Source organism: Parasteatoda tepidariorum, chromosome 10, assembly GCF_982258835.1.
Source record: "Parasteatoda tepidariorum strain Cologne lab strain chromosome 10, Ptep-v5.0, whole genome shotgun sequence".
NCBI classification, from domain to species: Eukaryota; Metazoa; Arthropoda; class Arachnida; order Araneae; family Theridiidae; genus Parasteatoda; species Parasteatoda tepidariorum.
The window spans coordinates 77,860,337-77,886,667 of NC_141764.1; the positions used below are offsets into that span (position 1 = coordinate 77,860,337).

The window sequence follows — 26,331 nt, forward strand, 5'->3', positions numbered from 1 at the left end:
TTTACTTTTGATTTCAAAAGTGAAGGGACTTAGACAATTAACTACGAAATAAAAAAGCTTTTTTATTCAAAAAAAAAAGAAAAAAAATTCTAATTTTAAAATAAACTTCTTTTTTACAATGACGCAATACAATTCTTACAATAATAAGTTTCAAGTTATGTTACATTACAAGTTATTTTAAGATATTAGCAAACGATAATTTTTATTCCGTTTGTTTTTTTTTTTTCTTTAAATATTTTTCTCATTCTTCGTTGGCACGCTGCCAGGAGTATAAACATATCCGTTCTTTTTTCTTTTACTCTTTTAAAATATTGTTTAGCGCTATAAAACCTCTAACTTTCTCGTTTTCATTAGAATTTATCCTAGCAGTTGATCTTTTTATTAATTTGTTTATTTATGTTATTACTAGTGTGTGCAATGGTATGACTGCTCCTCATAAAAGTTGAATCAAGCACGCAATTTATTTGTAGATGAAGCATATTTAATTCAATTAATCGTTTTTTTCCCCCTTTCATACATTTAGAATTTTTTCTAAATTTTTTACTCATAACTGAACAGACATTACGAGTGATGTAATTATATCGGCAAATTTAAATACGTAACTTTCCTTTATTTAAAAGTATTAAATTTATTTATAGCTGTATGCTTGTACCTCAAAAATATTAAAAAAGGAAATTTATTTGAAGATACAACATGTGTTATTCGCAAATTTTTTCTTCTTCTTTTTCTGAATGATCACAATGCAGCTTTAATTTGGCCGCCCATTTTAAATAGAACTAAATAAATTGATAAATTAAGAAATGGTTTTCTTTCTTTAATAGTAACTCGTTTGTTTGACGATATTTTTCAAATGAGGTGTTTGATTCGACACTATCACAATTACCAAGCCGATCGATAACTCTATGTTGTATTTTCCATATATTTAAATATGACACTTCTATACTGTTACTTAAATTATTTTTTTCTCGTTATTATAGAAATTTGGTCTTTATTTTTGCGCTTATTGCAATTTCGGCTATGATCTATATCACATACCATGATTTGACAACGCATTGTAATATTACATAGATTCATTTAAATACCAAACTTTTTTCATTTAATATTTCTCAGCTTTTTATTTATTTATTAATTTATTTTTAATATCAATGTTATCGCTTTTCTAACTCTGCGTTTGTAAGATCGTGCGTCGTAAATATTGTAAATTGAATTTATTTTAATATAATGAGCAAATTTTTATTTTGATTCTTCTTAAAACTTAAAATGTTAATTTAAATACAATAAAAAGTGCTGCGGTCGCAAATGAATCCTTTTTAATAACTTATTTATTTACTTTATAATAATTTGAAACCCTTTAATTGTTTTATTTTATTTCTCTTAATCACAGGGTCCGTACGCGCCAGACTTGATAAGTCATGGAATTGTCATAGAAAAACGTAATTTTACTTGTAACGTACTTGTACGTTTTTGATAACGTAATTTGCGACATTTCCCCTTTCGAAATTGAAATTTAAGAAGGAAAAAAAAGTTTTTTTCCACACCGATCTTTATTAGGTGCATCCATACCCAGATAAAAAAAAATCTGAATTGGCAAAATCAGTGGTAAGTCTCCACTCAGGGGGCGTCGCCTTTAGGCAGGGCATAATTAGTACAGTGACAGTGATTTATAATAGAGAATCACTTAGGCTGTTCCATGGTCATTCAATGGTTAAGAAAATTGAACAGTGCGAGCGTTAGTTTCTTACACTTCAGATAAGTTATATACATTTCTTTTTTTTTTTTTTAATATATAGTATTACTTTTTGTGCTGATTTAGTATTTATCATGAAAGCAATTTTCTTTTTTTTAGTTATTTATTATTTTCGTTTCTTTAACATCTTAATTTATACTTCTTTTTTTATCTATTTATCCATCTTATTTATAATAATTTTTTTTTGTAACAGAAAATCTTGACTAAGTGCATTTTTTTAATTTTTTTTTCCTTCTCTTCTTGCAAAAGTTCATGAATTGATGAAGTACGATTTTACTTCGCTTCAATGCAGATTATTGGGTAGTATTTTTATTAAATTTTTACAGAATGACTTAGTTTTTGAGAAGTTTTTTTATTTATTAGTTTGTTTATTTTTTATTGATAATTTCTCCATTTATTTTCCGTTGTCTTGCAGCTTTGTTTCATATTTTAGGATAATTTATTTTATTTTTTAGCAGACAAAAATATGCGATTTTATCTTTTATTTTTTTTGCTTGTACTTTGATTTGTTAGTTTCTTTTTAGGGTGATTTGATATTAAAAATATGCCTTTTTTAATGTTTTTTTTTGTGCATAATTTATTTCTATTGTAACACTTTATTGCAATCTTATTTTCCTATAATTAATATTTTAATTGATGCTCATGTATTGGATATTTTAACTGTTTATTGCATTTTTGTGTTAAAAAGCAACGGTAGCGTTTCTAGCTTTCGGTAGCGCTTTTGTGCTCAAAAATGTTCTTACATTAATTTGGATTTAATTTTGATTTCACACAGATTTATTTGTATAAATTTTTTAAACAGCTTCGTAACTATAAAAAAGTTTATTTTCTATTATTTTTTTATTGTTGCTCTGTAAATTCCTTTAGTCTTATTTACCCTTCCCTTCCAATTAATTATCATAGGGGGGCATAACCTGCGGCCCGCCTATTACTGTAGTGCGGCCCGTGAGAGCTACTGATCACAATAAAAAATTTTAATCGCACTTTTGAGTCATCGCGTTTTGACACGTTCAATTTTAATAGATTCAATAGTAAACGTATGTTTAATGCGCTTTCTTTAATTCGAATTCATCGTAAATATAAATTATTTTGTTAAACACTTATTTCCACATTGTAACGTGATTTCGAAAATCCTGAATTTTTTATTAATTTCAATTAACACTTTTTGGTGCAATTTATTTGTGACAATTTAATCTTAAATCTAAGTAATTTTTTTCCTTCTTTTTTTTGCTTTTCTTTCTTCTTTTAAGCTTTTTTTTTTCGGTAGTTATTGCTATGCATTCCCACGTACTATAAAAAATTCCTATAATTTCATTACGACACGCGAATTTTAAATCTCACATTCGACAAACTTTATTCTTGCTGAGTTCAGCATAAATTTAAGTAATTATTATTAATATATATTTTTTTTTTTTGAATTGCCATACTTTTCCACGTGATTTTGTAACTACGATGTTATTACAACACGCAAAAAGGAATTTTTTTCTTCATTTTTTTTTTTAAAGAAAAGTTTATTAATAACGTTCATTGAAAAAAATGCTGTGTCATAATAAAAATGCCTATAAAAAAAAAGTTAATAAAAAAGAAAAACAGAAAAAACAAATTGTTCTTGGTTCCTAAAACAAACTTTTAACACTGAAAATCAGTTTTCTATATTTCCAGTTATATATATAACAGTACAGGGAAAGAGTGATAATAAATTAATAGTATGAGACGTTCTGTTAAAATGCTGAGTTATAATAAAAGCAGCAGAAAAAGTCAAGAAAAAAGAACTAAGTCAACAGAAATGCTCTGAAACAGAATAGAAAAAAAGCAAAAATGGAAAAAAAAAAAAAAATCTTTCTCAATTCTCAGAATTAGAAGTATCGAAAAAATAACGAAATAGATTTGTCTGGCAAGTTAAAGCAGTAATTCAAAAACTTGTGGTTCAGAATAAAGTAATCTTGTTTTCCAACTTTCTTTTTTCCCTTAGTCTTCTAGAAGATAAATTTGCAAGCCATGTGCAGAAACATGGATTTTAAAATTTTTGAAATTTATGTTAAAACTATTTCTTATAATAAACAATACTATAATATAGTCAAAATACAATTTTACATTTTTTATCATATCTATACAAATTCAAAAGAAGAAAGAAAAAAAACTCAGAAAAATATATTTTTAAAGAAATATTCTGAGGAATATTTGACTGCTCATTTAACCAACTGAATTTTTGACTAAAGTGCCAAATGCTCATTAAATCCTTAATTTAAATGCAATATGATAGCAACCTGAGAAATTTATAAGTGGTGGAAAACGTGCATTTTTAAACTGCTCACTGTTTGTTGCTTAAGTAATCATTTTCGATTAAAAAAAAATCTATGAATTAATAAAATGAAATAATAAAGTACATTACCAAATAAGTATTGAATTTTATTTTGAACTATAAGTTTTGTTTTTATTTTAGGTTTTTGTTGAAAACTTATAAGTTTTCTTCAATTAAAATATTTAATTTGAATTTATATTACTTAATTCAACACAAATTTTTTTCTTACTTTCATTCTGCGAGCACTGAAGTTTTTTTTTAATTAGAATTTATCTTTAAAAGGAATTTTTGTATTGCATGATTTGATAAAAATGGCATTTTTTCTTTTTCTAAAAGTATTAGTTTTTTTTATTTTCAAATGAATTCTAATAATTGAACGACTTTAATTTTCAACAAATATATTATTAGGTTTATTGATAAAAAAAAACTAGAACACTAATGTTAAAAGAAATATTACTACATTTGCCATTAACGTGTAAGTTTGATATTATTGCTGCGACTGAATTCAAGTATAAAACTTCCAGTATTTTTTATTTAAAATGACTGGAAGTATGAATTTTATTTTGCAATTTTTTTTGTAAATATTGTTTTTTATGTATATACTTCAGAACTTCGTTTTCAACAGTTAAGCTTAAAAACGCAGTTTATTTTATTTTTTTATAAGGGAGAGCCAGATACATAATAAGTTCATTTTCAAGATTAATATTCATATTTTATCTGAAAATAGTTATTCTAATCATCAACTCGAGAAAGAAAAACATATCTGAAAAATTTCAGTTGTTTCCCCAGGTCTTTCAAAGGTATGTGTAAAATTTTAAATATATTTTTAGTGAACTAAGAAATATTGAGATAAAGAAAAAAAACCTCGTTTGAATTTTTTTTAAAATTTTTCAATTCAAACTGTAGCCTTTTTTCCTTGGAAAATTGTAGTTATACATTTGATAATTATAATTGTAATTAGTGATAAAAGTAAACTTATATATAATTATTCATTTTAACTATGCAAAGAAGGGTAAGATATTTGCCCTTTTTATAAAATACAATGTCCTTTTTTAAACTTGCTGCCCTTTTTTTTAAAAGTATAGTGCCCTTTTCAATTTTTAGCACCCTGCCCTTTTTTTAGTCTAGAATGAACCCTGAGAAAGTGCACTTGAGCGAAAAACGGTGGCACTGGGGAGTGAATCGCGTTCATTTCACTCGGCAGTTAAGGGGTTAATAGCATATGCACTTTTACTAAATGCGAGTTTTAACCACCTGAGCTGACAGGAGATTTACATGGGTGTGTGACAACAGGGTATAGGGGTAAAATTTACACAACTAACAATGAGGCGTTAAATGTTTAAAGCATTAGAAAAAATCAGATCTCTTTTTATTTCTTTGATATGAGTGTCTCTTTAATTAACGTGAGCAGATGCAAAAGCATCTTAATGTGTGAAACATGTATTTCTAGTGTTAATTGTTAAAATAGAAAAATCAAGAAATCTTACACTAAAAAAAAAAAATAAATAAATAAAATAGATAAATAAATAAATAAAAAGCATATACGTTGAATAAAAATTTGCGGGTCAGAAATATTTTTAAAAAATTTGTATATTTTCTACAATTTCATTAGCTTTAACATGACCCAGCATCAAAACTTTTAGTCAATTGTGAAATTGCAAGAAAACTTTTCTCAGGTATGAAAAAATATTTTATTTTCACTTTAGAAGCAAATGACTTCAAAAGTGAACATAAAATATTTTTTCATTATTAGAGCAGATAAATTATCTACAAGATCTTTCTCGCAATGTCAAATTTATCTTTGCTAAGTTTAACTAAGTTAAAAAAAAATATCTATTGCTAAGTTTAAAAAAATATCAATTAAATCACAGGATTTTTAGAATAGATTTGTGCATTTAATAATAAATTAAATAAACTTATAAAAATACATCAAGAATAATGTATTTTACCATATTTGATACACAAATACTACAATAGAATTTTAATTTTCCTACTTGCAACCAAACATAATGGTGGAAGTTGTGTTTTATAAAACTTCTTTCATATATCATGATTTTTCAATCAAAAAGTTAGTTAATTAGTTCAAAAAGTTAGTTTCAATCAAAAGTTCTATTTCAGTTAATTATTTTGTAATATCTTTCAATGTGCCAGATCTATTGTTAACTCTAGATAGGTACAAAATAAGTTTATCGAATAGCTTACTTAAAGATATTATCAACCAATTTTTAACCATTTTAATTGTCCAATGTTTTAATACACTGAAAAAATGTAACTGTAACCTGACTGTAACTGTAAACCTGATTTTAATTTTCGAAAATACCCCTGCTTGGATGCAGGACAATCGGTGTTCAGCAGTATGCAAGTTTGCATAATTAACCCTAAAAGCAAAATATTTCTCCCATATTTTATTTTGAAGAATATAAGAAAATCTATGACAACTAATATAATTAAAACTCACTTTAACAAGTACTTTCTTCTTGTCCATAGGTTTAACAACTTCACCAACATAAGATCCTTGTTCTTGTAATAACTGTAACTCCTCACGCAACATCCGAACTATAAAAGATATGAATTAATTTAATAAACATTATATAATGCTTGAATGCTATGAATTAGAATACTATAAGGTGGAAATCCATTAATTTAGAGATCATTAAGTCCTAGATTAGATTGCTTGGAATATTTTACTATGTTTTCATAAAATAACAGAGAAGATCCATTTATAATGCTTAGACACATAATGAAAAGAAATATATGCTACTGCCATGCAAAATGGTGAAAATTTCTAAATTACTCAGAGACTCAAATACCAAATGAATCATTAGGTTAAATTTATAGTAAAAAATTAATCAAATGTTCAATTCAATAGTCAGCAAGACTGACTAAGTTTCAATTTGTTCCATAAGCTGAATAATTTAATGAATAGTATAAAAAACTCTTACAGCTCCAGTGCCAGGTCCAACTTTTCTTGTTTTTTTTTAACATTTTTAAGAAAAAATTAAATATATCAAGCCATATAAATTACAATTTAAATATAAATCTCAGATTAAAATAATGAGAAAAAAGTATATTTGAGGGCTAATAGTAAAAAAAAAATTATTATATAATGCCTGATACGTAAAGAATTATTTCAAATGAGAGGTGTAGCATAGTAAGTGCCAAAGCATAAAAAGTATAGAATTTATGATATATTTACAACCAATTATTTTTTTAACTGCAACAAATATTTTTGTCACACTACTAAATGAAATCTCAATAATTACTTATCAGTTATTTGTATTTCTTTTTTGAAGAAAAAATTCCTGTTTCAGCTGTATAAAAGTATCTTAGTACACTGGCAAGATTTATATAATAATATTAATATCATAAGTTTTAAATAAAAACTAATAAGCTATTTTAAATAAAAAAAAAAAAGTACCTTTAGCATTAAGCTCATTCCTTTGAGCCTGAAGACGCCTTAAATTTTGAGTTTTTTCCGAGACAATAAGCTATAAAGAAAAATGAAGTGTTATAAAAAAAGCAAAACATCGAAGCATTAAGTTTACTGTAGTAAAAATTTACTTACTTGCAATTCTTCAATCTTTGTAATGTAATATTGTTTAAGGCCATCTCCTTTGGCATTTTCATCCACTTCCATCTAATAATACACATATATATTAATAAGTTAAACAGACAATATCAAACAGAGCATAAAACAAAACAAAACAAAAAAAAACTAGGAAACTAGCAAAAACTTGGAATTCAAAATTTGATTTTCAAATTTAAATGTGAAAGTTTTAAATACTGAATCAGAAAGAAAAACAGAAATCTTTTACAGAACTTTTAAACCAGATATTTCACTTATGTGCTATAACATGTCATATATGCCAAAAATCATAGAGGGGAGAGAGAAAAATAAAATGAGCTATGACAAGTCTCCTGGAATGCATAATTCTCAAGCACTGAAAAAAGTAACCATGCTGGGAAATTAATGTCATGTAATTATTTAATACTATAATCAAACTAATAATATTAATTATAACTAATCTTTAAGTACATGCATATGCATAAAAAAAATATTTTTTTTTTATTTACAGCTGAAAGAGAAAATTGGAATAACTCTGAGTATCATGTTACATTGTTGCTGAGTATTATGTTACGATCTTCTATTTTGCCTATCAATATACAATAATAGAATACTTATAAATATTAACATAGGAATAAAGAGGCAGATATTTTAAATTGGGTACCAAAAAGGACTCAAAATTATGGAAATCCTACGTCCTAAAGATATATAGTTTCTAAAGTCTAGTGGCATCACTATAGAGTTTCTAATTTTGTTTTAAGGACTGGAATGTTAATAATAAGCTTTAAATCAAAATAATGCTAAAATTGTTATAGCCGATACTAACAAATGACAGCTAGATTTGATCCATTTACCCTAATAATAAATCAAAATCTAAAAGGAAATATGATAAACACAGAAACCAAACAATCAAGAATATGCACAAGAAGTCAAAGACCCTCTGCACAAGATACAAGTTACGTAACCTCTTCTATCTGATTCAAAAGACATGCCTTAAAATGACTACAAAATAGTCTAGAGGTAACTATTTGAAATGTAAGTAGTTTCAAGGAGATATTTCTATATAAGTTCTTTTTGATACATTAAAAAAAGATAGGTTGTGATTTGCCCACAAGAAGCTTTGAGTTTTAACCTTATGAGCTGGGCCCCTTGAATGAAATTTATCTACAATTGTGGCACATGTACAAAATAACAAAATCCAGAAATCTTCTCAATTTTTAGGCTGAGTAATATTAATTCAATATTGATCTTTAATTCGGTAATCACATCAATATGAATCAATAAATTATGCTTAAAATTTACTTCATAAGCAGTAAAATAATCTAAATAATTTATTATTAACAATTTAATAGAAAAAATATCTCAGTCAAACAGTATTTATTGAACTAAGTAATTTTACAAACGTAAACTGAGAAGCAGGTCATATAAATTACATAAATGAACAATTAAAAGAATTCTGGACAAAGGCGGACGAACACATTCCATATCAACTACAAAAAAAATTCACGTAATCAACAATTTGATGGGGAAATTTGATTATCAGTACGTATTTCAAATCTCAAAAAGTTATATTATTAGTGACAGTAACTTAGTTCAATAAAAATGTGATTTAACATATATTCCGGTCAATGTTTACATTCTTAATTTGTAAATCTGAATTAGGGGGTATATTCACAGATTAAAACATTAATTAATATAGTTACTCTTTAAATAACAATATCCTATACCTTTCTTTACGTAAAATTACTATCAGGACAAATATATTTTTATATCAAAGCAGCTGAATAGTTTGACATCAATAGGGGATGGAGGTGACCATATACGAATACACTGAATCTTTTTATTACGAAGTCATGCAATACAAACCAAACTCTTTATTCATATTAGATTTTCAAATTACTATAAATACATTAGTATATAAATTACCTGATCTTTTTCTATTTTTAATTCAACCATATTACCCTTTGATTTTGATACTTGCAGTTTCATGTTCTAATGTATGTAAGTTAAAGTTAATATTCTACTTTTCTTTTGACTCTAAATAAACGGTAAGAATTTATTCTTTTTAAAGCGTGATCGCACAAACGCAACCAAAATTTTTATAACTTGACAAAGCACCAATCAGATTTACGGTGTGGCGCTAGTAGTAGCTAAAGTCCATCTTCGGTATGATTTTGCATTTTTTACAAAGTAATCGCAGACTCTTTGATATTTGGTCAATTTAGGAATTGGTAACTGGGCGGAGTGAGCTTGACGCTAGCTTTTATCCATCAATCTTCTTATAACCCTATATTGATTGTGGAGTTTCATAGATATAAGGAACCCGTAAGAGGAAGTGAAGGTCCTATCTTCCCGGTGGCAACGAAAAATGGGTTACTTTTTTCAATCATCGTGGCGACTTTTTCTATCTGTTAAATCGCCACATCGCCAGTGTTCGTGTGCATATTTGTTGTGATGGCTTGTTAATTTCACGTGTAGAAATTTTGCTGCATGGGATAGATAACTAATCTGTTGTGGTAAATAAAAATTATTAATATATTAATTTTATGTAATCATTTTATTTATTATTAGCTAATTAAATGTGAAAACATTGCATAAATGTTTATATATTACGTTCTATAATGCGTGAACATCATTCTCGTGTTATTTTTCAATGAGAATGAATTTTATAATGCATTTATAACTCTACTCTACTAGAAAATTATTTTTATATGCTTAGCATTAATTGATTGAGTGGTTATTGTTTAAAAAATTCGTTAAATAATTTTTGCTGAGGAAAATTTCTGATAACCTAAATATGTTTTCATATTGGAATATTTATTCTAACGAATGTTTTGATCATTAAAAATGTTTTAGTAAAATCAGCGTTAATATAGCGAATAATAATTTTAAGAAATTATATAGTTTGTTATTTATGTATAATAATAAATGAACTTATAGTTATATGGAGATAAATGCTTGTGTTTTGTGCTGTTTGTCATTAGAATACAAACAGCACATACTAAATTTTATTATACGATACTAAATTTTATATTATGAATAGTTTATAATAAGGAATATTAAAATATGAAGGTTGTATTTAGCTATATTAAGAAAAGGTGGTGATTAAAGTAACGAGTATTTTAGATCTACAATTCATCTTTATATATTTCTAAATTTCCTAGCAACTATCATAGGAATTGTATGCCTTGCATTCAAAATTGATAGATGAGATTAATGTATTTAAAATAAATTAGTTAACTCTAAAAAAGAGTAACAACATATTGGGATTTTTTGTCACTGTGACAAATTTATCTCTTTTGACGTTGTAATTTTTTAATACAAGTCAGTGTTTTCATCATAGAAAAAAAATGGGTGAGAAGTTCTCACCCTTTCTCAAAAACAGGGTGAGATTTCAGAAAGTTAAGTGAGATTTCTAAAAACTGAAAAAATACAAATAGACTTGAAAAAAAAATTTCTTTCATTATAATACATTTTTAACGTCTTCTATTTTTTAAAGCATTGAATATTCTTGCTGCATCATCATAGAAGATTTTGCCTTTACTAGGTATTTGTCCATCTTACATTAGTGCATAAAAAATTTGAACGTCTTACATGAAAAAACCTTACCTTCGGTAAACACGTGGTTGCAGAGAAATGTGTTCTGAAAGGGGTTCCATGGCTTGGAGGGGTTGTGTTCTGTTGTTCGAAAAAGTTCTGAACAATACTGGTAAATAGAGAAGCTAGATAACGGGGCAAATGTTGAAAATAATGAAAGATCCTGGAAGAAAAGTGAAATGATTTTATTCTAATAGACGTAATTCGAAGCTTTTTCCAAAATGCGAGAAATTCGCGAATTTTGAAATTGATTTATCGAATGCGCGAATTTCTCGCGGTAATCATTTTTTAATGTGAGAAAAGAAAAAAATATGCGAGATTCTCGCGCTGTAGTGAAAACACTGCAAGTATTGTTAATGTTACTTTTTTTTCTCTAGTGGTTCATGATTTGATTCATATATAGGAATGACTGGAAGCACGTCTGTGTACCACATACAGTTGGCTGATCGTGGAGAAGATAAACTTGGTGAAACAATAGCTAGAGAACTGCCTATTTGGATAGTTTATTAAACTTTCTATATAGATATTTTTAAAATGGTTTTCTTTTTATTGTTTTTTCCAAGTTCAGCATAACAACTAAAGCTCACTTGCAAACTTAACTAGATGTTAATTACTTTCTAGGGTATGTCATTCATTAACATTTTCAAGTACTTAAAAGTTTAAGAATGCTGACTTTACTATATTATGTACCTCTTACTGCAATTAATATTGCATTGATGACATCAATAAAAGTTAAGTGACACTGACATTTTTATAGACTCCCGAAACTGGTAAGTTCCCATTTTTCGGTTAAACATTGCAGTTTTATCAAAATATTTTTTGTTTAATTTTGATCTTTAAAGATATTAAAGTTTTCCGTTATGCATATATGATCAACTTAACTTCTAGAAATTTTATAATATTTATATTGCCAATTATTTATAATTTGCCCTTTATATGGATATGTTTATGAACATTTGGAGTTTTCATTATTCTCCCTTTGTTAGTTGTGTGCATATAATCATATGAAATGTAATTCGAAGTTCTGATTTTCGCAATTATTAAAAATTTAATTTGCAGTTTGGGAGTAATGTTATGGTTATTGTTTCTAATAAAAATTTAAGTATTGTTTTTAAAATTGTGCATGATTAAATGATCAAGTTATTGATGATAATTTAACTCTTGTAATGCACATTCATGCATTGTTTCTCTGGTTCATTTTAAATTAAAGCTGGAAATACAATTCTGTTAAAATTGGTTAAATAGTAATTTACAATTCTATTATAAATTATAGTAAAATGTAGTTCATTAGTCAAATAAAGTTATTGTGGAGTAAAAGTACAGTTTGTTAAAAGTGAGATTAATTTTGTGTATGAAATGAAAAAAGCACATATAATGTATCAAACAAATGCATGATCTTATTTCACAGCGTACATGTAAACTCCTCTCATCTAGCATTTTTATATGGTATCATTTTTGTGTAATGAGCCTTAGTAATGGGATAAAAGTTATATATATTGTGTTTTATGAATGTTTTTAATTGTGTAAAAGCTAGTTATTGGGACATCCAGGGGCATAACTTTTTTTCTTCTAAAATGTTCAGAATTTTCTTTTTAAATAAATTAATAAAATCTTTTAAATATCTTTGATTGATTAAATGCCTATTAATATTGAAAATTATGAGTAAACATAACACATAATATTTCGAGTATGTTGTCAATTTTAACTGGAGAATATTGCAATTTTTCTATTTTGATAACTAGAAAAATCTCTAAAATTCCCTTTGTGTGAAATATTTAGTACATTCTGCTACAATTATCATAAAATTTATATTATTTCATAAAATCTACTGGATTTTTTCATATCTATGTTGTCAGCTATGATTTCGCAATTTTTCAGAGGAGAGTTTCGTCAATTTGAAATATAGTTATTAAGGTTTATACTTATGTGTATGAAACATTTTTTTTCTTCGTATGCTGGAAATTTATTTAAAGAGGAAAATCTATGCAATGAAATTCTATAAACCACATTAACTGTTACAGGTGTAAGCAATAAATATTTCAGTTAAAATTTCTGCAATAAAGCAAGAATAATGGGCATTTTTCATAATTTGTCTAATTATTTAGGCAATTTAGTTCAGAACTATATTTAAGTAAATGTATTTCCTTAAATATCTTTCTATTTTTAAGTCTACTCTACTTGGTTAAGCAAACTGAAGTTGATAAATTTATTGTGTTATGTTAGTTGTAATGTTCTCGAAAGTTTTAAAAAAAAAATTCTGTTAATGCTTAAGCACATATTTATGTGTCTAAATATTTGAATCTTAAAATTATATTAAGCATTTTATATCTTGTCTTTCTCAGACTAATATTACTGTCATGCTTAGTAGGTAAGTTTGAAGATAAGTCCAATGTTCTGTATGACACAAAATTCTATAAAATGCAAAGACACATGTTTTAAGTTTTTTTTTTTTTAAGATATTGTTTTAATAAACTTTGAAAAAGTTACTATTAATCCTATAAGTAATATTTTAGAGTGTTGAACGCCTAATTAAAATTATTCATAGGCTTTAAATGAATGGCAAATATTATTCTGAATTTTTGTTTTATTTTCAATTGCACATTATTTGTGAAAAAAAATTCTTTTTTTTTTTCTTTTGAAAACCCAGACAGAATTTAATAATTTTCTCTTCTAAACTAGTTTCTTTAAGCACGTAAAATATAACGTTAAAAATTAATAAAATAGATTTTCATATAGAATTATTGGGTGAATTATGTTAAACTTCCATTTTTAAATTAGATGTTTATTGTAAATGGCAGTTTCTTGGATTGGGTAGATTTACATAATAAGTTTTTTCTAGCCTGACAAGAGCTTACTGGTACTATTTGAATGTAATGTTTGAAGAAGCTACCACTAATTAATAATTTTTAAAGCCGTCCTATCAAGGAAAGAATCCTTATGTGCAAAATTCTTATTTATATTTGTTATTTGTATCTAAAACTATTTTTTGTATGCTTATTAATACATTTATTTGAGATTATGCATTTAGGTGAAGTGTATTTAAGTTGTGATGTCTGTCTGCTGAAATTTCAGAAAAATGAAAAACTGTGCAACTATTTTATTAAATAAAGTTTTAAATTGTTCATATAACCAGTAGTAATTTTGACTTCTTTCATTTATTATAGCTTCGTACTTAAAAAAAATTTATTGAAGTAAAAATTCATACCCAATGCAGCTACGAGAAGTTGATTACAGTATCTTTGTACAATAAATAAATAAAATTAGTAAAGATATTTTATATATATATATATATTTTTTGTAAATAATGCTTAAAATATTTAATTCAAAAAATCTGCTGAGATGTTTTGAGTTATCACTTTTGAAATATGAAAACAGTGTGTAAATGTCAATTTGCGATATCTACCAACTTAAAATTCTACACTTTTAAATTTTATTAATTTTTATTACAATTTTTCAGATAAATTTTCTATCCTATTTCCTTTATCAATATTAGTGCATTTAAGCGTTTGATCTTCAGGTAATGAAGTAATTTGGGAAATTCTATACAAAATGCAATCAGATCCATTAAAATGGAACAATTGCTCAGTAATAACTCTACTTGGGACAATTTCTCTGCTTCTTAGCAAAAATTTAACACCTAGAACACTTTTCAGAAGAATACAAAATACTTATAAAAAAAAAAGCATAATACACTCTGAAAATAAAGGTTTTACTTTTTTCTTATGGCACATTTCAATAAAATTATTTTTTCTCTTGTGAAATAATGGATGTGGAATTTTTTAAAATAGCCTTGAAATATTTGAAGTATTTTGTATGCAATTTTTCTTTAATTTATTAAAAGTAATTAATTATGATGTTCTAAAATAAATTCAGGAAACATTTACAAGTTCAGACCATATATATATATACAGCTGATTTTTATAACCATTTTGAGTGTAAAAGGGGTTCTCTAAATCTTGTTTTTAATTTATAATTTTAGAATTGTTTTCAAAAATAAAGCCAGAATTAACATTAGCGGTCGCAGATTACTTTTCAAACAAGGAAGAAAATAAGCTTTTTGAAATCTGGTGAATCATCATTGAGGAAAGCAGGATTAAATTTAAACGTGATATTCAAACATTTGCCTTTCACATCCTCCCGGTTTTCTTAAGCAAGTTACCAGATTTTATTGTTTTAAAATTTCGTATTAATGATTTTTCAGATTTTCATAACGTTTCTGCGTTAGTTTTGTTGAACTTTATTCATGAGTTTTCATTTAATTTTGCGCATCCTAAAAAAGAATATTAAAAACTGTGGTATCAGAGCTTCTTATATATGAGCTTATCAAAATATATGATAGCATATATATAAAAACTTTAGCTCAAATAATTAAGTAAGATTACAAAGAGTTTTAAAATTTCGTTAAATATTCTTCCCCAAACCATTGAAACAAATAAATTTTCTAAAAATGTTACTATTCCGTTCTCACCTTTTACCTGATGCGTGTAGAAGATTCGCATCATAATATATATTTGTAATTATTAGATTTAAGATATCAATAAAAACTAAGAAAATACTTAATTATGGATCGCATTTTTCTATCATCCTTTGTATTTTGAAGCATTTTGCAATCTGATCCTTTCTACATACGCTGCTTCTCCAAATTATTTGACGGTCTAATAAAGTATTTTAGAATACATTCGATGCAAATGTGTCAAAAAATTTCACGCGACGTATAAAATTAACCAGTAAATAAATATAAAAAAGATATTTTGTTTCATATTAACTTTATTTCATCAATGGTTAAAAAATATAATAAACGCAGCGGGAACAATTTTTTAAAGAGACATTTTTTTTTTTTAGAAACTAGTTAATTTTAGATAAATAATCTCTTTGTCGAGAACAATCAAAATGTAAAAAAGCTAAATACAGTTTTTTTTTTTCATTCATAACTTATTTCCAAACAGTTTTGAGAAAAATAAAGACATTTCATCTCATACATTTATTATTTAACCGTGTAATTTTTAGATATGGAATGTCCTTAAAAGCTAAAAGAGTAAAATTGCATAATCTGCCACTTAATATTGTTATGCATTTGACGCAATCCGGTCTTATAAAGTCGAAACGAAATTTTTTTAAAGTTATTTGATAATGAAATAAAATAGTTTTCAACACCAGCCTTTGCTGAAATTTTAAAAAAAAAAATCATACGCCATATTTCACACTAATTAGTAGTAAAAGAAGGATACATCGTGTGAAATGGAAATTATTAGTTAAAAATTCTAAGAACATTTATCATAGGCTATCAAGTTTTATCAAGAAATTAATCCTTGAAACAAATCAGAATGTAAATTTTGAATTCGATGATGCTGTAAGTAATTTAAAATTATAAAAGAAAAAAAATCAATATTGAACTTTTGATTTCAACAAAGGTGTCTTTAAAAATTATTTCTCTGTATTAATGGAAAATAAAGGTAATTAAAAGAAAATTTATCTTTCGTAAATAGCAACTAACTCCAATTATAAACTAAATAAATGCAACATTTAAATACAACAATTAACAATGATGCATAAATTTTGTAGCATTATTAAATTTAAACTTTTATTTTGCTAAATTACATATGAATTATATAATTTTTAATTCATAAAAATATTATTTTATGGATTTAAAGAAATCAAAAGTTTTGAAAAATTTTGGGATTATGGCGCGTGTTTCCTTAGGTCCCTTCCCTAGGAATTAATGATCCTAACAAATCAGAAAATAAATTTCGAATTCCAAATCATCCTGCCAGTTTCGTAGATAATTTGAATACTATGAGACAAAATTTATTTATATTACCGTGAATTAAAGAAATTGGTGGTTGTTAACTTCCAACGGTGAATGTTGACAATAACATAATCGCTTTGGTGAATGTCCGAATTATATACTTGCTCTGGTTAAGTGCAACTACCCGACATACATTTGCCCGGTATGCCCTATATCATTGTATTTTAAAGGTTCGGTGCCACTGCCCGGTATGTCCTACATCGATGTTTTTTTAAGGTCAAGTGCCACTGCCCAATATGCATTAAATCGGTTCTCCGAACACTGTTGTTTCACCCAATCTATCCCAAGATATTAAAATAGCGAATAAATTAAATAATATCAACGAATAAAGTAATATCAAATCGGATATAACAAATATTTCGGACATTCACCAAAGCCACTATGTGATTGTTGGCATTCACCGGTGAAAATCGACATTCTCTTGATTTCAGTCATTTACGGTAACAATTATGCTGTAAAATATTTGTCAGAAAAAAAACGTAGTTATGAAAAGTATATATATATATATTAAGTATATAAGTTAAGAATTACCAATAATACTTAGATTTTGTTTTGTTTCGCTAAAAAATTGTATTTGAATTAGTATGCATTTTTTAAAAAAAATCTTTAAATGATACTTTCACGAATTGATAACACTTACATGAATGTGATAATCGTTAAATTAAAAACCATCTAAACTTTTTAAATTGTTAATAAAAAATTATCTTTTAGGGTGAAAAAAATTACTTTGAAAAATTACATGCTTACTACGCCTATGCTTAAACGAAAAAGAAGAAGAAAGAAAAAGAAAACAAAAAAAAAAAAAACAAGATCATTATTAAACTCTGATAATTTAATTTCTGTCACGTATAGCATGTATGTAATCAAAATCATAAAAGACCAGTTAGTATGCCATAGACTAAATAGGGAACTAAGGATATTATTTGGATTACTAGATTTATTAGTTTGACTAATTGAATTATTACTATTTTTCTAATTAATTATGAATCCATTTATGCTGTGATTATCCTCAACAGTGACTCCTAAGATTTTGATAAAATTCTGACTGAGACATTTACAGACATTTGCGACACCAAAACATGAAGTTTTTAATCAAATTGCGACTTCATGTGCCACAAGCATTTTTAAAATATGTGAACAGAGTGTTCCGTTTCCTCGTTCTTAATATAAATTGTTTAAATATTTATTAAGAATTTAATCTAAATAGTACGCAATTAATTACGTACTATTTAGATTAAATTCTTAATAAAATAACCTATAATTATAGGTTATTTTATTAAGAATAATTATAGGTTAACCTATAATTATAGGCGACCGATAATTATAGCAAAGAATATAGAGGAGTTCTATAATATTCTTTGATTATAGGTCGTAGGCTAATATTCGAGGAAGTAACAAAAAGATAGTTGGAAACTATCGAGTCCCTAAAGAAGAAAATATGAAAAAATGGCAAAACCAATTTGATTGCCTAATGATTCTTAGATATAGTTCTAACGATCTCCTTTCAATTTTTTTCTGTTTCACATGAAAATCAAATATGTGTCGTTATTTACCCCAACTGGGATTCGCTGGTTTTCGCAGATAATGTTTTGTTCTCGCTTAAATTTTAATATGCATGAAATTTATTTGCATCCTCTGTCCATAGTTTCTTTTAAGTATAATTTTGACTATAATTCATTTTCCTTCTTCAGAAGAAGTTAAAAAGCTGAAGCGTCAAAACAACGAATTTTCGAAGGACCATTCTTTTTCAGAAAAGGCTAACATTACACACAAGATAATTTTTAAAGCTATAGATTAAGAATTAGAAAAATGTTTTTCCCTCCCCCATTTGTTTAAATTTAAATATCTAAATCCAAAAACCAACTCATCATGTATATGTGACCAATATGTTTCGTTATTTTCACAGAATTGTAAATGCATGTGAATAATGCTTCTTCGAAGAATGTTTAGGGCATTTTCAGCGTGGGCGGAAAAGAAAATCTTGGATGTCAAGTTTTGTGCTCTCGAAATGGTGTTCAAGCACAGTAAAAACAACATAAACTACAATTCAATTCGTAATCAGTCCCGCAGTGGACTGATCGTTAAGACACGGTTCCCAGCAGATCACCGAAGTCAAGCATCACCGGCTACGGTCAGTGTGCGGGTGGGTGACCACTTGGATCAGTCTGCGTAGGGACTGAGGGTGTGCGGTATTGGTCCTCGTTACACTGTGCTACCGTAAAGTGCTCGACTTCGCGCGCAGGTCGTCGGGCTACCGAAGCGGGAGTGCCATCCCCTCCGCAGAGGATCAAAATTGTGATGGCCTGTCTTCGGATCATCCTCCGGGATGCTTCCCAGACCGTCGCCAATAGCCCATTGTGCAGCTCTAGTGCAACGTAAATTAACAACAACAACAACAATTCGGAATCAAATACTTTTAAAGGTAAGTGTAAAGCGAAATGTCAACATAACATCAAAGAATTTTTTCATACAAATTAAACTATTTTACAAAAATTATAATTGTTTTAAGTTTTATGAAAGAAAGAAAAAACATTATTTAAATTATAAAAGTTTCATTTTCTTCAATAGTCTTTTCTATTTCGGAAAGATTTGCTGGTCCGAATATATTAGCAATTGTTTCCTCACTTTAAAACATAGTCAGTAAATTCTTCTTTTAAAATGTAAAAAAATTTTAAACGACTTATTTTTCAAGGGAAAAAAAAAATATTCATCCCTCCCAAAATTAAATTTTCTTTTTTGTACACTCCTTTCTATTTTCATTTCATTGCTATAGAGATTTACTAATTCCATCACTAGATGGCGGCTCTGCATTTAGAATTGTAAAATTAAATTATCAAATTAATTATTAATAAGCAATTAACTAAGTTAATACATATTTCTAAATCGAGTTAAAAGCTTTATTAACTTTGAAAGTAAAAATACAATTTATTGTCCATTTTCTGTATTTTATTATATTGTTATATTCTAAATCAGAACTAGTACAACTAAACACTCAACAAAAAAAAAAATGGTAGTAAATTTTTTTTAAGCGCCAATAATAAGATAAACCACAAAAATAAGGTAACCCTAAAAACTAGTTTTTCGTTGCCATCGGAAAGATAGGACCTTCACTTCCTTTTACGGGTTCCTTATATCTACGGCACTAATTGATTGTGTGACCAAACTTTTTCGCCAAAGCAATTGGCGTTGTTTAAACAAAAGCTATTGTTAGAGGAAGCCATTTTCTGTATTTGGCTGCGCGGGATTTCATGTTTTATCACCATGAAAGTTTTAATTACAGGTAATTCTTATTAATTAAAGATTTATAATATTAGTGTACGTTTCATAGCAGTATATAAAAAATTTACATGAAATTTTTAAAAAGATTAATGAATTTTATTAAATATCTGTGAATACCACGCGTTAGATTTTAAAGTAAATAGTTTGTAAAATGTATGTATTTTAAGAAAATCGTTATAAAAATTCATTTATCAAAGTTTTTCTCTGCTTCCTTAGAAATCCTTTGTTTGATCTGCCGAAATTGTGTGAAGCAGTTTAGTAATGAAATTTCATTTAGTTGAATTACTTGATTTATGTTTATTTTAGTGACATAATACAGAGGTATCTTTTTTTTCTATGAAATATATTGCTAATTAAAATTTATTATATATAGAAAGATTATTATTGAATTTTCTTAAAAATAGTGAAGAGGGTTTTGATCATGTCTAAAATAATTTGTTTCAATTTTATTGTAAACTAATCTAAAAAAAAATTCTGAGAGAAATGGAACAAATTTAGATAATATTTATCATTTTCATTCACAGTTACTGCATTCATTATTATTCTTTTAGGTTGTCTTAACTATTGAATAAATTATGAGCATGCATACTTTCAAAAAAAAATTTTATTCTATAGGTGTATCACAATTATGTGCAAAACAATTTGTACTCAATAATTTGTTTTATTTAAAATACATAATACAAATACTATAATAAATTAGAAGATAATTCAGATTAGCAAGTTATCTTAAATTTAAGTTATCTTTATTGGATATTAATATGAAATTGAATTTTTTCAATTATTTAACTTCTCAAACTATATCTATAATTGTATTTTTTTCATTACCCTAAGATTTTTGACAGTTTACGTGGACAATGAAAAGCAAACTTTTCATATTTCTTCTTTCTCTTCATAAAATACTATTTTACTAGGTGATTCCTTGGAGAAGTATTTGGCTAATTACTTAAATGCTGAATGAAAATGGGATATCGATGTTTGCACACCCTGGAATCGGTGTGGACAAATTAAGTGTGCAGTTGTGAAGGGACGATTGTGTTTTTGTCTTAATTCATGTTGGTAAGTTGAAATGTAATTTATTTACATATTTAATGATCATGTATCTAAACCATTTGTTGGCATTGTTAGTATCTTGTGTAACTATTCTAATTCAGATACTTATTTATTTTTTTATTAATATTACTTATGGTTGTGCTATAAAATAATAATTTATTTTGCTTTTCTTAAAAATAAAGGAACTAATGATGTGCAATTGGATACAATGCCCAACTTTAAAAAACTGGCTTGTGTGGTTAATAAAATTTGTGGGGTTATTGGGGAGATTTTGTTTGGTTATCTGTGGAAGAATAATTCTGGGTAGCCAGCCGCCAGGAACTAATAAAAAGAAAAGGGAACTCAGAAGGTATAACTCGTAACCACTCCCGGACAACTATCTACATGTGTTTTTTTTTTTTTTTATTAAATTTGCAAGTTTAAAATCTGTTTAGCACCTTGGCGATTGTAGTTGGCACGGCAGATCACAATACAGAAATATTTCTGAGTTGTTTTTCTCGAACGAAGAGTTTAGAAATTTCTCTTGCTGAAAGATCAGCTTATGCATCAACACTTTGTTAATCTTGAAAACGTCACTATAAAGCGATTCAATGAAGTAATTAAAACTTTGTGAATTTTACTTGGGCTAATGTTCTGTGAATCAGCTTTATCTGTGGATGAATGTATTGGTTAAGATCACATACATTTAAACTGCCAGGGCCATATTCAACTGGCAAACATCTTTGAAGAATGCATAGCAAAGTTGCTAAAAAAAAAGAAGTGTATTTATACACAACTTTATATACTAATAATATAAAAATATTGTAATCTTGTCTTGACATCTAGCCAGATAACCAGAACTCATCCCATACAAATAAGAAAGAGTAGTCACAGTCAGATATCTGTTTAGAAGAGATTTGGGTCCGTTAACGAACTATTCGCAAAATATCTTTTCATAAAAACGGACATTTCACAAAATAATTTATCCTTTACTCAGACCCTTCACAAATTCGTTTATCTTCATTATTGTTTTGTTAATCGAATAAGCTTGAGTAATTGTTTTGTTAATTTTCGTATTTACCTGATTTAAAAGTTGAACGTTGCGATTCTTATTCAGGCGATTTAAATATTGTACAGTGCGATTCTTACTTACGAGATTTAAAAAACAATATCGCGATTTGTATTTACGAGCTTTTAAAGCCCTATGTAGCAATTCGTATTCACGTGAGCTCAAAATCCAATATCGTGATTCGTTTTTGTGGTTGTAATATCGTGCGATTTAAAAATTATGCATTGTGATCAAAAAATTTAAAAATCATGATTTGTATTTTCGCATTTTTTAAATTCGATGTAGAGTTTCATATTTACGTGAATTAAAAGTCTCATATCGGAATTTATATTCACATGGTTTACAAGTTTAAAAATCGCACTTTTTTGTCAAATTTTTGTTTATATATATATATTTTTTTTTTTCTTCTTTTTATTTTCTTTTTTGTTTTGTTTTTTGGATTTCCTCTTTTTTACTTTCTGACTACTCTCATCCCTGCTTAAAGGACAGAGGGAAGATTGTTTAGAGCATTGTACCTGAATTATAAATACTCTTCCACTTTAAATGCCTTTGGTAAAATATGCTAAATGAAAAATGCTAATAACGCTAATGAATAATGCCAATTGCTATTTCTAAATAGCAATGGATATATGTTCAACACTAAAAGAGATTATAAAAAATTTTGATTGCACGGAGATTGATCTAATTCTATTCTTTGTTAGCTTAAATGAGATCTAGACTTAACAGAAGCTAATATGAGTGTCTCAGTTAGTATCTTTCTCTTTTATTACTATAATGTTTTGATTATTCGGAGAATTGTATATTTTTAACAGTGGCATTATACCTTAATCGTTGTGAGTTTTTTTTCCCCAACTGTATTGTTATAGTATGGATTGTTTACTGTTAGTACAGCACTGTTTATAAATTATTACAGTATTAATAAAATAATTAAAGTCAGAATAATTAAATGATCTTTTAATGTTTATCAGTATTTGTCTTTAATCACACCGTGGTTAAGGAAAAGTCAGTGCCCTACCAGTTAGTATATTCCTCTTTTATTAATAATATATTCTTTTACTTTGATTATTTCAAAAATATTTATTACTTTTGTTTTTATCAGTGGCATTTATTGCATTCTAAATAAAAACTAATTTAATGTTTGATCTAGATACTAATAAGTTTAGAAAATTAATTTATGATTTTATTTTTTATTCTTGTAAAAGGTTTAGAAAATAATATTCATTAAGGAACTGGTGATGTCGACAGAATTTAGATGATTAGATACTAAAAAACTGGGAACAGTGCAATCAAACCTGAACAATGGACAAACACATCAACATGTACTGGCTCATCATTAAAAGTCAGCGTGGGGATAACACAACATGCACATTCCATGATCCATCATGGACTCGTGCCTTTAAGAAGCCTACGTGGCTGTCTCTAGGGTAAACGGTGACTCAACAGTGCACACACCAACTGAACAATTGGCTGTGGGGTCATTTATGTTGTGTAAAGAAAATATAATAAAATCTGTGCTGTGACTAACTATTAAATGCTGTGATGTAATGTCCTGTGATTGTCTTGTTCTTAAAGCCATTAGTCTTTATATGTAAACCCTGATTGATGTTGCAATAGATATATTAAATAATATTAATCAGACACTTTCCCTCTCTTTCAGATGTAAGTAACCTGACTAAATTGGGGATCTGCAAAAAGAAAAAATCGAGCAACAAAGCTAATGTTGCAATAATTTACACTCCTTTTTTATGTCTTGATTTTAAAGTGACAGATGTGTCAAATCCCCGAGTATGAGTTTGAGTGATGCTTCCTCCCAAAAGAGTTGTGAGACCACTCTGAAAGTGTCGCAAGTATGCCATATGCGTGGAAAAAGATGGAAATGCCAGATTTAATAATAATAAAAAAATTTCTGTTAATCTGTGCTTATAACTTAAAACTTATACTTCTGTGCTAAAAGTTCTTTCATTCTGTAATTCAAATTGATTCAAACTAATGTATGCAATCCTTTATTAGATTCACAATTTGAAGAGTTGTGCTTTTATCTATATACTTAACCATTGGTTGAAATCTTAACAAGGTATCTTGATTACAATATTAATTTGAAGCAACTTGTTCTCTTCTAGCTTTTGCCTGGATTCTGCTGATGATTCATGTTTGTCCCGGGGAATGGTCTCACAGCATTGTCTGCTTAAAGCTTTTCTGTGAGATATATTTACCAGGACTTGATTTTCTACAATGGTTTATGCAGAGTCTCATTTAGTTTGAAGAATATCTCTGTACCGTAACAAGATAACATTTCAGTCATTGATTTTGCTATATGTATTAAATATAATTGTATATTTTTTAAATTCATAAAAATAATTAAGCTCTTTATTTTCCGGCACGGTTGTCAGTTATTAATATAACTGAAGTCTTTGATTGGATTCTGATCCACTGTAGAATTTTAAAGTAACATGATTTCTATTTTTTTATCTAGAAAAATGCTTTTATTTTACAGCTGACTAAGCAGACAATAGCATTAGCTGCCAACTGTTCAGAATTTTTCGGATTTGTTCCTAATTTTTAAATCCAATCTGATATTTTTATAAAAATTCTGAATTTTCATAAAATTTTTGATTTTAAACCAATCCTTTTTTCTGATTGCCACAAGCATGCATCCTGTGATTATTGTGCTAAAGTAATTTTTAGTAGCTTTTTATTGGAAAATATTATTCCAATAGCTGTCTGTTGCTGATTATTTCAGTAAATTATTATTTTTGGAAATTTTTTTTTTGTAGTATTTAAACACTTGCATCAGAAATATTTGTTTATGATGTAGATTATTATTTACCAGTGTTTTATAATTTGGAGATAAATAATTATATATTAATAGGTAATGTTTGTTTTTAATATATTATACCGGTATTCCTAATTATAAAACATTAATATTATAAGTTTCCCACAAAAGATAGTGTTTATAGTTTTGTTTTACTAATTTACATATTTAAATGTATGTCTATTAATGTTATGATTTAATAATTAAATTTTTATCTTACTCTCGTAATTAGTGCGTATAATTTTGTCGCATATAGTGTTCCTCATTTTTGATTCATAAGGTTGGCAGCTATGCAATAGTTATAAAGAAAGACTTAGCTGCTCTTTTTCTCAGGATGATGCCACTGATAGTGGTCATAGACCTTATATCATTGCATCTGCAAGCACCTTCATAGAGTCAAGCTAGCTACCATATTCTGTCTATTGTGTAAGAACAAAAACAAATATACGTGCTTCAAATTCTCAGATCCAACTTGAATAATTTTTTTTTCTTCCTTTTTTATACTTTTTACATATGCTGTACTCTTACCACTAAAAATAAATATATTCAAAAGAAAATTTATCTCATTTATTTATTCTTTCTTGAAGATGTATATCAAGAGAAAGATACTATTTTATAGTACATATGTATCCAAGGTGCTACTACTATAACACTGCAACTATTTCAGTTTAAATGAATCTCAAGTGAGAATTTAATGCTACTATATTTAATTAAAATTTTGAAAATACGTCCAATAGTACGTTTAGAAGTTATTTGACTAAAATATTGATAAGTATTGTACAAGGGCTAGCTCTTGACCTGAGAAAAAAACAAGAGTTTCGGGAAACGAAAAGCGTTAGTTAACTTATTTTTAACGAACTGTAATTCAACTTTTTTTTATTTTCAACTAGCTAAATATCCACTCTTCGAACAGGATTAATAAAATCAAAAAAACAATAACTCGGTACTGAACAACCCAATGAAATCGTGGACAAAACTGAACGGTATATACTGACAAAATTAATAAGCAAAAGCATAACAAAACCTGTTTTTTGTTGTTCAGCCCATTAAAATTGAGATTAACTGTATTCAACATTACTAGGCATAATATCGAAATTAACCATTAACTTGGAATTTTTGTAAATA

General features: G+C 27.1%; 1 protein-coding gene and 2 long non-coding RNA genes across 5 annotated transcripts in view; 2 read left to right on the plus strand and 1 right to left on the minus strand.

Moving 5' to 3' along the window:
- The window catches only part of LOC107436316 (26S proteasome regulatory subunit 8), a 28,619-nt gene extending 18,729 nt beyond the window's left edge, over window positions 1-9,890 (minus strand). Inside the window, exons 1-4 of one of the 2 annotated variants that reach the window (XM_043047022.3) lie at window positions 9,541-9,890; window positions 7,615-7,686; window positions 7,468-7,537; window positions 6,508-6,605 (exon numbers count right to left, since the gene is read on the minus strand). In XM_043047022.3, coding sequence (XP_042902956.1) covers window positions 6,508-6,605; window positions 7,468-7,537; window positions 7,615-7,686; window positions 9,541-9,603 — 303 coding nt within the window. In that variant the 5' untranslated portion in view covers window positions 9,604-9,890. Of the gene's footprint in view, window positions 1-6,507; window positions 6,606-7,467; window positions 7,538-7,614; window positions 7,687-9,341 lie in introns of both variants that reach the window. The other variant, XM_043047025.3, reaches the window with a different exon arrangement.
- Window positions 9,891-10,014: 124 nt separating this feature from the next.
- Window positions 10,015-14,340, plus strand: LOC147803037 (uncharacterized). Its single transcript, XR_015429660.1, has 2 exons — window positions 10,015-10,130; window positions 11,589-14,340. It is a non-coding gene; the product is annotated as an uncharacterized LOC147803037 (long non-coding RNA).
- Window positions 14,341-20,162: 5,822 nt separating this feature from the next.
- On the plus strand, window positions 20,163-25,763 carry LOC147803038 (uncharacterized). Of its 2 annotated transcripts, none has more exons than XR_015429663.1 (3): window positions 20,163-20,297; window positions 21,208-21,352; window positions 24,052-25,763. It is a non-coding gene; the product is annotated as an uncharacterized LOC147803038 (long non-coding RNA). The 2 variants fall into 2 exon arrangements; XR_015429664.1 differs by lacking the exon at window positions 20,163-20,297 and adding an exon at window positions 20,405-20,617 and having other exon boundaries at window positions 24,052-24,252.
- Window positions 25,764-26,331: the final 568 nt, after the last annotated feature.